General features: G+C 35.5%; 2 protein-coding genes across 15 annotated transcripts in view; one reads left to right on the top strand and one right to left on the bottom strand.

The window, feature by feature from the left end:
* The window catches only part of LOC110437837 (uncharacterized), a 40,094-nt gene extending 36,738 nt beyond the window's left edge, over positions 1-3,356 (top strand). For 12 of the 13 annotated variants that reach the window (XR_015942294.1, XR_015942282.1, XR_015942289.1 and 9 more), the window contains one exon: positions 236-3,356. The gene's annotated coding sequence lies outside the window, so the exon portion shown is untranslated. The remainder of the gene's footprint in view (positions 1-235) is intronic. The other variant, XR_015942266.1, reaches the window with a different exon arrangement.
* adipor2 (adiponectin receptor 2) overlaps positions 1-17,015 on the bottom strand; it is a 39,803-nt gene that overhangs the window by 2,447 nt on the left and 20,341 nt on the right. For both annotated transcript variants that reach the window (XM_088649832.1, NM_001025506.2), the window contains 5 exon segments: positions 7,668-7,832; positions 4,835-5,006; positions 2,215-2,401; positions 851-1,038; positions 249-442 (listed from right to left, as the gene is read on the bottom strand). In XM_088649832.1, the coding sequence (XP_088505958.1) occupies positions 249-442; positions 851-1,038; positions 2,215-2,401; positions 4,835-5,006; positions 7,668-7,832 (906 nt within the window).

Raw genomic sequence — 17,015 nt, 5'->3', positions numbered from 1 at the left:
AGTGAGTATGTTATCGTTTTAGGGTGAACAATCCTTTTAACATACAACCTCTTTGAACAGATTTACATAAACGAATGAAAGGATTATATGCAACTATGACACCTTGAACAAAAGGAGGCAATTTAAAATACTTTTTAATTGGCCTTAATTTGATTTATCAACTTGTAATGCTTAATAAAACCTGTGAAAACACCCTGTGAAATGCAACAAGACGTGTTTGCTCTGTGATTTTCAGGATATAAACTCACCCAGATGTCACACTTGCCGGGGAAGAATCTCTCAGGTATGCGTGCGGCGTACAGGCAGGCTCCGGTGATGTACAGGACAGCCATGAGAAACAGCCAGCCCATCTGACCCATGGTGGTGGCCTTCAGGAAGCCCTCAGCAATCATAAAGTGCAGCGTGGGGACGACTCCACTGAGCCCCAAACCCACAAACACACCTAACACACACACACACACACACACACACACACACACACACAAGACATGTTAGTGCACTATTAGATATTTCTAGAGCTTCAAGTACAAGCAGGTGGAGAAAAACAATATTACTATTAATGGTGTTCAGCTAAAATGTACAATTATTATCACTTTTAAGTGTTTGCAAAACTGTAATTTTTATATATTTGTTTTAATGTATTTTGAAGAACGCTGCAAACTAGAAGCCATTGACAATCATAGTCAATGGTTTCCACATTATTCAGATTATCTTTTGAATATAGTTTAGGGGGTGAGAAAATCATAAGAGTCTTCATTTTTGGGTGAACTGTGCCTTTAAAAGAAGGGCCCAGTAAAAGCCCATTCACTCTTTTTTCCCAAACTATGGTGTAAAACTGTATATGTCTTACCAGCTCTGACTCCACGATACTGTGGCGTGGCGAAGAAATCGCACTGGGATACTGTGATGGCGGCGATGCCCAGGATACACACCACTATCAGGTATATGAAGCAGGGCTGAGGAGAGCAGTAGAAGGAGTAATACAGCCACGGTACAAAACTGCCCATGATCAGGAACGCAATGCCTGAATAGTCTAACCTGGGAGAGAATGAGAGAAAGAGAAAGCTAAGAGATTCATTCACGAACACACATGTGCATCGACACAAATTATAGAAATAAAAACCAACCATAAATATATAATCAGGGTTCCCGCTTTAAGCCAAATGTCGAATTCCCTGACTAAAAAGCTGAATTTCCAAGACCTTTAATAAGCACTGAGCAGACTTAATTTAGCAGGAAAAATAGATCTTTAATAAAAATAGATCTGTTAAGGACATAGTGCTGAATCCAAAAACAAAGCTGGATGTGTAAGGTCAATTCAACTGCCTGTGAACTGAAGGGCCATAGCAATCTTGTCAATTAGCCTATACCATTCACACAACAGTGACTAGTATAATAAATTAAAATTCACATATTATATCCATAACCTACTGAAGAACAGAATAGTAGTTAATAGTAACATTAACTTGCTAATAATAAACATAAAAAAACATGTAAATAAATTTTATAAATTTTATTTATGCGACCCCTGGGCTGATTATATTAAAGACAGCAATAGCGTCAGATGTAGCAGATTGATTTTATGGCACTAGATTAAACTGTCTGACACCTTTATGGCACTCACATACATTACAAATAAATACAGGCCACAACTGAACATGAAGGATGGTCTCCGAGTGCCGTTCTCCAAAATCAAATGATGAATAGACTTGGGCATATTGGTATGTTTGCACTGTTATGTGCAAGGATTATATATTTATAACTACTTCAGAGGATATTGGGGGTCGCGAGCCACTGGTATTGTAATTTTGGGGGTCGCGAGTTAAAAAGTTTAATTAAATAATGATTAATTTATAAAAATAAAAATAAATACCAGTTTGCAAAAGGAAAAAAAGTCAAAACCCAATTAGATATATTTTAAATTCTGTCAGCAACCAATTATGTCATTTTATATAGGCTTAACCTAAATAAATAATGATAATACAGCCATAAAAACATGTAATAGAAAATGTCATTTTGGAAAGTAAAATTTAAAACAAACAAAACCTTCCTGACTTTCAATGTCTTCATATCCTGTGGGAACCCTATATGGTTTATCTACACATTAAATTTAATACAGCCTCAAATAATTGCACTGCCTTAAATAATTGAAAGAAAAAACTCCTGTTTGTACGTTTCCCCCCTTCAATCACATAATATGTCTAGATTGCATACTTTGAGAAGACTCGGGACACCCCTTCTGAGTGGCAGTAGACTGTGTGAAAGAGCCAGGAGAAGGACAGGCAGAGAATGGCTCCTAGAAAGAACATGCCGATGACGATCTTCTCCTGGAACGGTGCCACAAACGACATATTGGGTCTGAACATGTACACGATGCCCAGACAGAGAAAGAACAGGCAGCCTGTTGACACAAGAGAAACGCTGCTTTCATGTACGCATATACAAATATACAACGTACCAGAAATTGTAGATGCTCATTTGGTAAGTTAAGGCACGTTTATACAAAGCCAGCTTATATCTACAGGTCAACAGCTTAAAATCAATACACGCATTAAAGTACAAGGAGTGACATGAAGTTGAACTCAATGCACCTCAGACAGCTTAGAGTTTATTATTAGACAGACATCAAACATCTATTATTGTTTAGACATACCACAAGTCCAAAGGTGCAGAAGATCAATACCTGCACATTACAGTCTCACCTCTCAATCAATACTATTATCAGGAGATGAAGTCTATTGTGTTTGGCTTGACCTTCCACCCTACAGTACATTGCGTTTTGTTTATTGTATTGCATGTCCACTTTTCTCCACAAGGTGGCGACGCAGCACAGCCAGAATCACAGCATGTTCCGCTTTTATTCCAAACTCATTTTAATGTGATGTTGCTTATTTTAAATCTGTTTACAGCTATTGGGAAAAATAAGCGATCTCTTGAATATGCTGAGTTTATCTGGAGTCTATAGTTTTGCGTTGGAATAAGACCTGATTTTTGATTTATTCTGTCAAGGTCTGATGACATTGTTTATTAATTTTAAAAGATTTGTCATTTAAATGTTTTTTTGTTTGGATAAAAAGAAGAAAAAAAATGTTGTTTTTTTGTTCAAGACAACAGAATAACAATATTTGGTATACCAAAAAACAGATTAATATTTAAAAGAGTTAAAGAAATCAATATTAGGTTAAATAACCTTGACTTTCATTTGTTTTTTTCACTAATTGACATTTTTCTGGCTAAAACATACTCTAAATAACCAAATTTGGAAGAAATGTTACCAAACCTTTATAAAATAAAACAAATATTAACATTTTACTCAAACCCATACTTAATAAATGTATTAACTTGAGAGAAACTGAGCAATTCTCTTAAACATTTAATGTTTAACATTTGCACATTTAAAAATTTGCACATTCACTGCACCCCATTGAACTGTACATAACCACTGCATATGGACATTTGTAATTATGTACACACCCACTATACATATACACTTGTAATCATGCTTTTTTATCTGCATACTACTGATTATTAATAGCAACCTGTACATATATTCATATATTGTTACATATACACTTGTAATCATGTTTATTTATCTGCATACTACTGATTATTAATAGCAACCTGTACATATATTCATATATTGTAAATCTGCTCATAGCTTATCCAAGCTGTATATAATGTTCATAGTACATCCATCTGTAAATATCACCATAGTTTTCTATAACTGCACTTTATAACTTATACCTGTATCCTGCACTTGCTGCTATTGCACTGCTGGTTAGACTTAAACTGCATTTCGTTGCATTGTACTTGTACATGTGTAATGACAATAAAGTTGAATCTAATCTAAAAAAAAGGCACCTTTTCAAGATTTAAGATAAGCGTTTTGAGTCTCCAGTTTCAGCTCAAAACACCCATCAGAATATTTATTAGACTTTTCAGAAGTTTGTCATTTTTAGCATTGAGCATCTTGTGGCTGTTTTTGTGACCTCTGCCTTTAATGCTAGTTCTCCCTGCCCACCGTTCAACGTGCCTGTCAAGAGTCTGTGGTCACACTTTATTTTGATGGTCTGTTTATTGTTAAGTTACATCTACCTGTCAACTAATTCTCAATAGATTATAAGTAGAGTGTTAGGGTTAGTGTAAGTGGACATGTACTCGTAAAGTTTCTTATAGTCACTTAAATGTCTGTTGAAGCAGAGTATCCACAGATATTAAGCAGACAGTCTACTAATACTCAAATGGACCATCAAAATAAAGTGGTACAGAGTCTGCCTCAATCTCCGGCTGTATCAGATAAACAGCACAGTGACAGAAATGAAGGAAGCAGATCTCACCTAACGTTTATGGGAACTACAGTAAGAACTTTCACTATGATTATCTGATGTATTTGCTGTGGAGTTAATTTCGATGAGTCATATCGTTACAAAGTTCATGCACACAGAGCACGCGTTTAATTTTGCACTGTTTTTGCATGGCAAATGTGACAGGATACATGTTAATATCTACTGCTGTATGGATATCCGTTATTTTAAATGTACTAAATAATCCCAGGAAACCACACTCCTATGTCACGTGGCTATGGGCCTCAAAATGGGAGGGATTTGGATCCCATTTTAACGTCAGGAAATATCAAAAAGAGACTTATTGTGTTTATATCAGCCCAATATGAAAGTGCACACATTCAATCTATACACAGTTCTGTCCAAACAGCTTACAAAAGATGATTTGATCATAGGTGCCCTTTAACATTCCCCATAGTTGTATTTATATTTGTGTGTGTATATAGTAAGTGTTTTTGTTATATTGTAGTGTACAGGTGTGTTTGTCGTACCCAGCAGATGTGTCCAGATGTTGCCTGTTTCTGTATGGATTCTGAAGATGCTTTTGAAGCATGCTCTAAAGGAGGGCATGGGCGGCCGGTGCCCGTGCAACAGGAAGTCATTATCCTTCAGCCAATCAGGGAGCACGTCATGAGGAATGACTCGCCATCTGCCTTCCCACATCTAAGACAGAAAATTAAAAGCATTAGTGCAAGACCTCAGAAACAACCCTGCACTTTTGAAAGGACGACATATCTGACCGCTCTTAGACGTGTCATTACGGTAAGCTCAGGTCAGCATTACTGGCTGGCATGAGAAAAGCCCTCTCATTTAACTCCAGAAAGTAATTACACGGTGTACGTGAGAGAGCACGAGAGCAACAGATAAGCATTATAGTAATTATGAGTTAAAGCACGAGCAAAAATTGCACATGCAGAGAGCCAGAAATAAATTCAGAGGCTCCTTACATTCTATATGCAGACCAATGTTAACAAGTCAACTACTGTCATGCTGGAGCAACGGCTTGTGACTCCAGCAGAGCGAGCAGACCTAGGCCTGTCATGATATCTATATTTTGTTGTGTGATATATTGCACCAAAATATATTGCAATAGATCGTATTGACATTTTAAGACCATTTTAGATCTACGTTCAGTTGTCAGACACCCCATGAAAATATACTGAAGTAATTAATAGTCAATATACTGTTGTTTAACCATACTGACACCACCAGTAGAGAGAGAGAGATGCTGGGCAACCAGCTGAAATGTTGCTAATATTGGTTATGTATGGGCGATACACATTGCATCACCAAAAATAATTGAGGTCATGCCCATGTGTTGTGCGACAAGTTGATATATTGATTATCATGGACGGGCCTGCTGACGTTTATAACTATCCATCTACACGTATGACAGGGAGTGTGTGAAGTTACTACCAAAGTAATGCAAGAGCACACAAAGGAAACAAGGGGTTTGCATTGAGCCCCTAGGGGCCGCTCACACCTAGTTTTGTGGTTATAATGTGCAAGACAGAATAAAAGAGACACAAACACAGTGGTGAAACACATCTGACAGTGGGAGAATAACAGTTCAATGCATAACACCGATATCAGCCTGATTTTGGCACACTGACTATGATGTATATTAATATTATGCATAAGCTGTGTTGACAGTGCGTTTGTATGCAAGAATTAATACATTTCATTTGATTCTGTCAGAGCACGAAAGACTCGCTTTTGGTTTAGCTATGGCATCAAAACTCCTGCTGTTTCCTCAAGATTTCTTTATGTTTGCTAACGAAATACATGAATTGCGTCATTATTATGTCCAAATCTGAGAGGTTTTGACTGTGTATCATTGTTTTACACTATATGAACTTTATCTAGTTTTTTTTCCTATCATGGTTTTAATAAATAAAAAAATCGGCTTTCCAGCTCAGAAAATGTGCTTGAATAAAAAAGCACTCCTGTCAGGCGTGACTACAGCAAGTACAGGACATGCAGATATGACAGCTATAAACATGCCATATCTGATGAGATTATTAGCTCATGTAGGGCTTGGCATTATGGGAAAAATGATCTTAATAGCGGGTATATGATATATAGCATTCGATAAAGATAATAGTAAGGATAAGAATGATTTCCTCCCCGAAATTAGACTTAAAATTGTAACCATGTGATATATGTGACATTAACCACCTGATTGAAGATCAAGCTCTAGTTCAGTTGGACCATCTAGTGTTATCAATGCTGTATGGGTCAAACACAGTCAAATTTAATGCAATACAATTTTAAATGTCCATGCAAACATGAAACAGACAGTAGCAATGTATTCCTGCATTTCACTGTGCTACATGTCCATTGTTTCTTCTATTAACATGTGCTTGATGGATGTTCTGCCCACCGTGTTTGTGTCTCGCATCTTTTGCAGCATCTCGCACATGAAACGACATGTTGAAAACACACCACTTCAATTAAGAAATCCAATTTGTCTCCATAACCGTTGTGTTTTCAAACACAAATGAATTTTATTTAATAATTAAACTGTGATTTAAATCCCAATTTCAATCAATCAAGACTTGCAGAGTATTAAATGACTCTATTAGTAATTACGTTTAATTGTGTATCAACACATCACCTGTATATATCCTTAAATGTTTGCTATTGTGTGTTCTTTATTCAAACCCATGATTCCTCAATTAAAAACAGATATCCTCAAGGTAAAATATTACATTCAGATTAATCAAAAGCTTAAATAAATATCAGCCAGCAGGATTTTTTTATGAAACAAAAAAGCACAGTGAGAGTAGGTCAGCGTGACTGCCTCAAGTCCTCGACATACTTTAGTTGACCTGCAGAGACGTTGGTGTTGTTAAAGTCTGTGTGCTGATAGTGGATGGCACTGATTGGATCCTGCAGTGTGTGTGTTTGCTCTCCAACACACAAAGCTTTGGCCTTTTCTCCAGAGGGAGAGAGGAAGGAAAGAGCCATTACAGCAGAAGTGGCTCGCAAAGCAAAGTAAAAGTTGAGCTGGTTTATAGAGCAGAGATCTGCAGCACATGCACAAAGCACTGCTTTCAGTTCCTCTTCCTCTGCATATGGCACACTCTCAATGCAAGATTGAGATGAGAGCTTGCTGGAGATGGGAGACGGGTGTGTGGTTTGGCAGGGCTGTTTTCAGTGAGGTGTGCTGTTGTAAAGGCAGCTGTGAGACTCCACTCGGGTTTAATCTCAGTGTAGACCCTAACATATAAACTCAATGATAATGCACATCTGTGTTTATGAACCGTGAGCTGGGTCTCAGCTGTGTGTGTGTGTGTGTGTGTGAGAGAGAGAGAGTCTGACCTTGTGCACAAACTCCTCCATCCTCTCCATGGCATGGTGAGCCTGAAGCAGAAGGCCTTCATCTGAGCTCTTGTCCTCTTCTTCTTCCTCCTCCTCCTCTTCGTCTTCCTCTTCTCTGACTGTCGTTTCCTCTTTTTCATGCATCACCCTCCTCGCATGAAGACACTGAAAACACAAGCACAACAAAGACGGGTTTCAGCATTTGAACAAAATACATTGTTTGTATTTTTCATAGTAAGCAGCACTCAACAATCAACTTTTCATAATATCCATTATTAATAAGCAGTAGGGCTGCATGATATTAGAAAGATTTAACACCCCGCGGACACCCTGTAGTTAAAGTCGCAAATGGTACAATTTCTAATACCTGAATGCTTTTAAATTCATTATACTATTGCAGGCATCAAAAACACGTGCAACTGATCATTTATGATACAAAATCAACAATGCAGATCCTTCGATGTGACTATTGTGAATGATCACATTGCGCTATTAATGCTGAAACGATATATTGTGCAGATAAATAGCTACATTTATTTGATTCAATCTGAGAAACAAAATTAATAAAGTAAACATTTTATTATATGAGCCATTCATTCATCCTTCAAATTGTATTGATATGGCTTTAAAAATATCTTATATACATACACACATACTAACAATCAGTAATCATTCATTTACAATGCACTTTTGTTGAATTATTATGAAATAAACACTTTAAAGAGAAATTTTCGATCTTATAGACACACAAACTTATTATTTAATGATTATTTTGTCTATGAGGTATTAAAAAAAACAACTTAACATGAAAATGCGTCCCTTCAATATGTGAACTATTACATATTTAATAATTGAACTGCTTTAAGCCCATTACACATTTGCTAAATAGGTAAATATGGGACAATCTTTGCAGATATTCTCTATGATCATGCATCTTACAAATATCTAGATCAGGGGTGCCCAAACCCGTTCTTATAAAGGGCCAAAAACCAAACTTGAATGAGGGATGTGAGCCGAATACAAAACCAAATACATCATACCAAATTTACTATGGGTTATTTCCTAATTTATTCGCAAATATTTCAAAATAAATAGAATGTTGCTTTAAATCAGATGAAATAATGCAGTTTAATTGTTTTACATTTTATAATGAACTTATTAGAGTAAAAACATAAGCAATCCTATAACACAACACAGTTCAATGCTGAATACACTAGTTGACCTGCTCCTCCCTTTGTCTTGATTTGTTCACTGATGTCTTGTGCAAGTGACTCGATTCATTTACAACATTTAATTTGTCTTTTTTTTGTAGCTCAGCAATAAAACTAAGAAACAAAGGGTTACGTTACAATCAAAATAACCATTTCTGTCAAAGGCATATCATCTTAACTACCTTCACAACACCTTCCTTATCTTCTTTTCAAATGGGATGGTGGACCAGATCACATTGGGCATCTCTGATCTCCATAAACTCACTACTCATCTCGAAGTCAGTAGTCAGCTGGACAACTAGTCAATCATCCTAATAACCCAAACACCCGGTCGACCCGGTCCTCACACAAGAGCCTATATAAAAGGTCATTTAAGAACTCGCTGTAATACACGCACCCTTCTCCATTTAATTAATACTGCATTGATTGGCATGACCTTGCTTATGGCATGTTCTCAGCGCTTTGTGTGTTAGAAGCAAAACCCTGCTGACTCCCTCCAATTTATCTCTCTGTGCACAGCGTGAGCTTATACCAACAATCAGTGTTAAAGATCGGCCCCAAGAGGCTTATACACGCTCATCTATCAAACATACAATGTTCATCACACTAGGGTGCGTGCGCAAACATCACTAATACAAACTATTAACAGTATCACAATAAACACACACACATGCTCTCTGGTACTGAAACACAAAGCTGCATGCAATAAAGCACAAAACGCAGCATCCTAAACTGCAGATTAGGGATGAGTGTTGACTCAGATGACCCGTTTTTGATTTAATTCCAATTCACAAGCTTTTGATTCAATTGGGAGAATATAGATCTAATACAAATCCTACTGATATTTCTAAAAATGATTGGTAAACACTTTATTTATGTGCATTTCATTCAAACAGAAGCCAGCTCTCTATTTTTGATGCATTGAATAGTTTTCACATGACATTAAGACAAAGAACACAAATATATTATAATAATAGAACGTTTCTACATTAATATTAATAGTTATGATACATATTCAGCCAAGAGCGTGTGAGAGTTGTTTATTCTTTTGTTTTTGCATTTATTTATAGGCCCCTATTGCTTACACTTGACAGACTGTTACATGAAATCAGCATTGCAACTAGGGCAGCGCCATATTGGACAAACATCGACATTGCGATATTTCATTTGTCTGTGATATATATATATTGTGACATGGGTATAATTTCAAAAGATGGCTTATAACTATATTGAATGCATTCATCATTGTACATTGATTGGAAATGTTCATAGAAGAGTATCTGCATTTGGCATGGGATGATAACCGTTTTTAAGGTATACCGCATCAAGTCAAGGTTTTAAAACAGTCACATTTTTCTGCAATACAGTTCCTAAGGTATGTGCATGATTTTTATTTACTTTTATTTTTTTGTTTTTTTGTTTAACTCCAGCAGAAAAAAAATACCCGAAGAAGGTGTTTTAAATTGTAAAATAAATAAATAAATAAAAAATCTGTTTTTGAAATAAATGAAGACAGCAGAAGTCAATAAATCACTTGTTTACGGTTCCAAAATATTTTAAATGTTTCTAAAAATAAAATAAAAATATTGTGTTTAAATGGGAAAATGTTTTTGTTTTTACCCAGACATTTAAAAAGAATATATTTAGAGCAGTAATCACAATACTATGAAACCGTGATATTTTTATGCAAGGTTATCATACCATCAGAATCTTATACCGGCCTGTGCCTATAAGCTCCATACAATACAATACAATACAATCGAACAGATACAAATAGACTGGATGGTTTTCTGTGGAATCTAACAGTACTGAGGTACAGAAATTCAATAACAATAAATAAAAATAACACTGTATAGTCTTCATCGTTTAGTCTTCAACTCATTTTGGTTTATAGCTTTATAACCTCTCGGTTGAAGTTTGCTCAAATCTTACACAAGTCTTAAAACAGACCAATTGAAAATCACTGTATTTCAGGGTTAAACTTTTGAGATCAACTTAAATCACAACTAGACACTTCTGATCCCGGGACTACAGCAGATTCACACATTGTGAATATATTGTGCAGCCCCAGTAGAAAGGCTTGCAGAGAGTGAAAGTGTGAAGTGTTGTTCAGTAGCACAGGTTAACAAGCCTCTCTTAAGCAGATCAGATTGGGCAGTGGGACAATTAGCATCTTGGTAATCGGCGTTGACGTGGCATTACTGTGCTCCTAATTCCCTAGCAGCTTTGGGAACAGCCTGCTACTCTTTCCTCAGGCACACACACACATATATACACATACATATACACATGCACACACACATGCACAGCTGGAGGGCGTCCTCAACAGAATAAGGTATGACTGGAGCACAGAGATGACCTTGAAGGCCCTGCGTCAGAGTCACTTCCACTGGCCGGCCAGTAGAGGTCCTGCTGTAGAATGCTCTGTGTGTTATTTAAGTGTAACCACACACTGATGACAGTAGACTAGATTTAATAGTGAATGCATCTGAAGCGTGATTCAGTCTATAATTAGGAGCAGTCAGTCAATAACATTAGAAACGAGCACTTTGTGTCCTTGTACCTCCTTTTCTGCTGTAGGCCAGCAGCGCTTTAAGGGAGCTCCATAAATAGACACACTTCAATGCTTTCTGAACTGATTCAGCCTTGAGTTTGGCTATTCAACATCAGCAGATTAGTAGAGTTTTGCATCAAACAAGGCATTCCAGCACACTGGATTCTCATATAGTGTTCCTGCAAAGTGGATTACTGTAAATGTGTCACGTCTACCATTTAAAATCATTTACGCAACACAAGTGCACAGAGAAATATTACTTTTAACATTATAAAATACACTCACTGGCCACTTTATTAGGTACACCGATCCAACTGCTTGCATTTAGGCATGTAGACATGGTCAGGATGATCTGCAGCAGGATTTAAGAGACTTTAAATGCGGCATGGTTGTTGGGGCCAGTACACTTAATTTAATACTTTATTGTTTTAATAAACCTATGTGTGGAGATCAATACAATAAAACTGATTCTCCATCGAGGACCTCAAGGACAACACTTACGAAAAGATGATGGCAACCAACACATATACTTAATACATAAATACACGTCATTAAACATACACAGACATCACCTCTATGCTATAAGACTGCCAGGCTAACTATGTCTGTATATCATAAGTTATATTTGATAGTACACCTAAGTTGATTGTAATTCAATAATGTGCAACTTTTGTAAAGCTGCTTTGAAACAATAATAATTGCAAAAAGCGCTATACAAATTAACTTGAATTCTCATTGAAGTGTCAATAGTTTATCACGGACATTGAATAAGATGCACCCGGCATTGTGCACGACAGTAAAACAGAAAAATCCCAAGAGTCCTACATATATTTTCACCTGACAAACGATCCATCTAACAAGCCAAATCTGGGACACTTCCATGGGCATGTAAAGCGGTGAGCAGAGAGGTCACGGGTAAAAGGCAGAGCAGCTAACAGTGTGTGTTTCTTGTCAACAAGAGGAGTCGAGCAGAACCAGAACTGGATCTATAATGCATGAATAACCTACTTCTGATGCCTGCCAGCAACCCCATCCTCTCCAAGAGTGACCGAATTCAGCTGCCTCTCATTACAAGTGTGTGTGTGTATGTGTGTGTGTGTATTAAATGTCTACTGTCTGTCACGGATTCATCTATTGCTTTAAAATAAACATTTTTAACAGCGCTGCTCATAGCTGTGACAAATAGATCACTTCTGTATATGTTTATACAGTCGGAAAGCAAATGTTCCTGTATTTAACAGGAGACACTGCAGGCAAAAACAGTTTCAAGCCTGCCTCAGTTTGACATTTTGGGGCTTTTTATAGTGCTTTTTTCAGTCTAATGTGAAGGAAACATCCACAATGCACTTTGGAGTGTTTGTTTTGCTATGATTCATCAATTTGTATCTCCAGATTTCCAATATAACGTGCATTTTTAAAAGGACTTTTTGTAAATGCAGCACTTAGATACTCTAAACATAATACAATTGGGTAATTATCATACCTGCCAACATTGGGATGTGAAAATAAGGGAAACTCTTGTGTCTCTTTATCAATATGGAGCGCATCTGACAGCCATGCCCCGCTACAACAGAAAGGAAAGGAATCCCGCCGGTTTTATATTTATTTTAAAGTGGTTTCATGCCTAAACAAATTTAAGAGCAAGGGGCGTCCCCTGGTGGTTCAGCAATATAGGTTGCATATACGGAGGATTTGCTCTTTGATGTTTATTGCCACCCTTCATAGAAAGAATAAAAATACAGGAGAAATACCTTTACGGGATGATAGTGAGATAGAATTGTAAAATACGGGAGAATCCTGGGAAAAACAGGAGCATTGATAGGTACAGGGTTAAACTTATATGATAATTATATGATCAATTAGTCATGACAGCATATGTTTTAATTCATTGCAACTTATTAAAATAAGTTACAAACTGTGTTATAAATTGTAAAGGTACAAATGGATTTAAACATATAGTATGTCAAAGATGAAAAAAGGATGAAACATGTCTCATGTAAAAAAAGAAATGAGTAAAAGAATAAATAAGTTTAAGTAATAGATGAATTAAGTATGTGGTAATGGGGTGGGAAAATAATAATAAGGTTGTGCTTCATCCCACTCCATTTGCAACTATGTTGATTTTTTTTATGATATTTTAAGTATGATATTTTTGATTGAAAATAAATCAAATCAAGTTTATCATGTTCTAACTTAATTGTATAGAATGCAAGTAATAACATGTATACATAAGGTTAATTTGATTCAGCTTAAAAAATTTAAGGCAACCAGGATTTAATTGTATGGTTATTATTTATAGATGTTGATATAAATAGATGTTGTTATAAATACATAATCTAGAACATTTTATTAAACAGCTTTTCTTTCCTGGCCTTTCACAGTATTTTCTGAATAGTGATACTCAAAATCTTTACAAAATAAAATGTAAAAAGAAAACAAGAAGAAAATTATTTAACCTGCATTCATCATATATTCAAATGTTTGTGCTAGAAAATTATGCAAATCAGCATATATTTTAATAAATATTAAATCATTTGCATTTCAGGAAACCAGTTAACTTGGAAACAGAAGAAAAACATTTGGTTTATTATTAAATAACTATTAGATTTCCTTAACATCAGAAAAAGTGCTCATCCTGATACTTTGATAAAACCTGTAAAGAAACCAACAAAACAGTCGAGTCTTGTTCCCACTGCTGAACAAATCTCTCAACTAGTGAATATAAGGGTTTGTTTGGGAGGACAGGGTGTGAAATAATGAACTACTTAAAACACACCCTGAAAAACAATCCCAAACAAGTCTTTAAGACAGCAATGTGCACACCTCAGAAAGGCATGTGCGAAAACATAAAACCTCTCAGTCTCTTACTCATCACCTTAACCAGAAGCTAGAAAACAGCACAAGATAAAATACAGCAATCAGATAAATATATCAGATCAGATTTGTCATCGTGAGAAATGCAAACAGAGTTTTAGATATGGTTTTATGATAAGCGTTCAATAATAATAATAATAATAATAATAAATATGAGCACACCTCAGTTTTAACTTCATTTTTAAACATGGATACTTTTGTGTTTGTTTACCAAAATATCAATTCATAAAAGATTTTGAAAGGTTAGTGAGGTCAAACTTGGGCTACTCACTGTGTAATTATGCATATCTCGATGCATTGACCATTGACACTGCATGATTATATAATAAAACGTCCTTTTACGCCTAAATTTTCAATAAAAAAAAAAAAAAGATTATTTATATATAATATACATTTATAATATATAAAATATTTATATATATATATATATATTATTATATTCATAGAATGATTAAAATAAATGATTATTGATTGTTTTTAATAATAATTAAATTAATATTAATTAATTAATTTAATTAATATTAAATTAATCCCAATAACTGGTCCTCTAACTAACTAACGAACAAATAAAAGCATTTACTCACTGGACTGTCCATAAACATGCATTACCACAGGGTTATTATTATCGTTTCCTCATTAAAAATAAAATTTATATTGTGCTGCGGTTTCTGTGATATAAAAATGGCTCATGCAGCCATATAAGATGCTGGTTATATTGTATCAGCCAGTCCCAACCCCAGAGTAATTGAGATGTCCAGTGTTATGCTCACTATGTGCACTGATTGGCTGGATGTAAACGACCCTCTCTAGAGATCATCTAGAACCATAATCACTTTCCTGCCAGAAAGAGAGGAGGAAATAAACTGCTTGTTTGTTTGCTGGAGATACAGCTGGGACAACTTGTACGAGTCTGCGAGAGTAAATACAGAAAAAGAACCAGCTTAACATCTTAAAAAACAACCATGTTCATTACAGAGCCTGGTGAGAAAAAGAAAAAAAAGACAACATTGTACTACAGTGCTGCTCTTCAGTATGTTGGGCTGAACTTAAATGACATGCAGTCTGTGCGATTTGCTGGCTTTAGCATGACTCAGATGTAATACTCTCACCACCTGCTACCTACTAACACTGCCAGCATCTTAAAAGCTTTGTTTAAGAGATGTTTTTTCAGAAACAAGAGACCACATATGTTAAAAAAAAAAGTGCCACTCTTGGTCAAGATGCATCAGTGACTGAAATTCCAGTACAGTACACTGTGCTTCCCATATTTGAAATATAGTTGCAGTGGTAGCCGGATTGAAACACATCGTTTACCCACAACATATAAAACAGCCAACAATATGCGACAAAACAAACATAATTTAGTTTAACATTAATTGTATTTAATTTTAAACTGTTATACGCTGTTTCTTTTCAATTGATTAAATAAAAATTAAAAAAGACTGCTGAAAAAAAAAAAAAAAAAAAAAATTTTATCTTTTATGCTATTCCGGAGCCATGTGCACGCACTGACATGGTAAAAGCTGCTTCTCTCTCTTTGACGTTCAAAGCAAACTTGAATGCCGAAGCATTTTAGATATGTATATAAAACAGCCTATGTAATATAGCCTAATGACATCAGCAAATTAATAAAAATATACAGCAAATGAGAAATAAATGACAGAAAAAAAGGGGAAAAAAAACAGGCAATGTCTCTACAAATTATAATAATTACAAGACAAAATGTGTAGATTCTTTAAATAAGGCAAATGTGTTGATTACCCATTACAAAAGATGTGCTTATAGGCTTATTTGCAGCCAGTTTAGACCAGTCATTTCATCCTCTCTGACTATATAGTCAAGTTTTTTTGAGTTGTTTAGATTTAAGAATGAATTATTTAATGTTTCTCTTGCTCTCGTGACTGTGCGCGCAGTCATTTGAAAGTAGGCTTAAGTAAAAAGGTAATGCAAAAACACGTACGATTAATCACAGATTAATAAATATACTTGGCCGGCCATTAATATACCTGGGCGGCCCGCTCAAGTAAAAGTTCAGCAGAAAAGTCAAGCTAAAAGTTATTTAGTCACACATGCATAACATTTTTAGGCTCGTTATGACGAGCTAAAGTTTGTATAACAAAATTAACATTGAAATAAAAGGTTTAATTAGGATAAAAAATGAATGAGATCACCATTTCAATGAAATACCAACACAATTTCTAACAAAATTTCTGATTTATTTTGTAAAGCAAACGTATTGTTAGTAGTTTTTTGAAAGAATCTTTTGTGTTGAAACTCAATCAGATTATTTTGCTGTTCGCTTATAAGTCATAAAAGTTTACTGTTATCTAAAATCAGTCTATAGTAAATTTGAGGCTGATATTTTAGTATTACTTTCAGTAAGGCATGCTGCAGTACCAAACGGTTCCACTATGTAAAAATAGTTTCATATTTTTTTTCCCCAATGTAACTTTTGACTGCAAATAAGAGTGATTTCTTTAACCCTCTGGTGCTGGTTACAATCTTGGTAAACATGCCCAAAATAAAATAACCAAAAACCCTGAAGTGTCTCAATACAAATAAATGCAAGATGTATTTTTAAGTCAGACACATTGGGTCCCTGCAGGAGGCCAGCGGGCTGTTCTGTCAGCTAAAGGGCCTCACGTGTAAAGTAGTCATATTGTGTTCCAGTTCATGTCTGGAAGTCACATTTAAGCCAGATCACCCATG

The sequence above is a fragment of the Danio rerio genome, chromosome 4, assembly GCF_052040795.2.
Source record: "Danio rerio strain M-AB ecotype USA chromosome 4, GRCz13ab, whole genome shotgun sequence".
In the NCBI taxonomy this organism is placed as follows: domain Eukaryota; kingdom Metazoa; phylum Chordata; class Actinopteri; order Cypriniformes; family Danionidae; genus Danio; species Danio rerio.
This window is presented reverse-complemented; position numbering and strand designations above follow the sequence as displayed.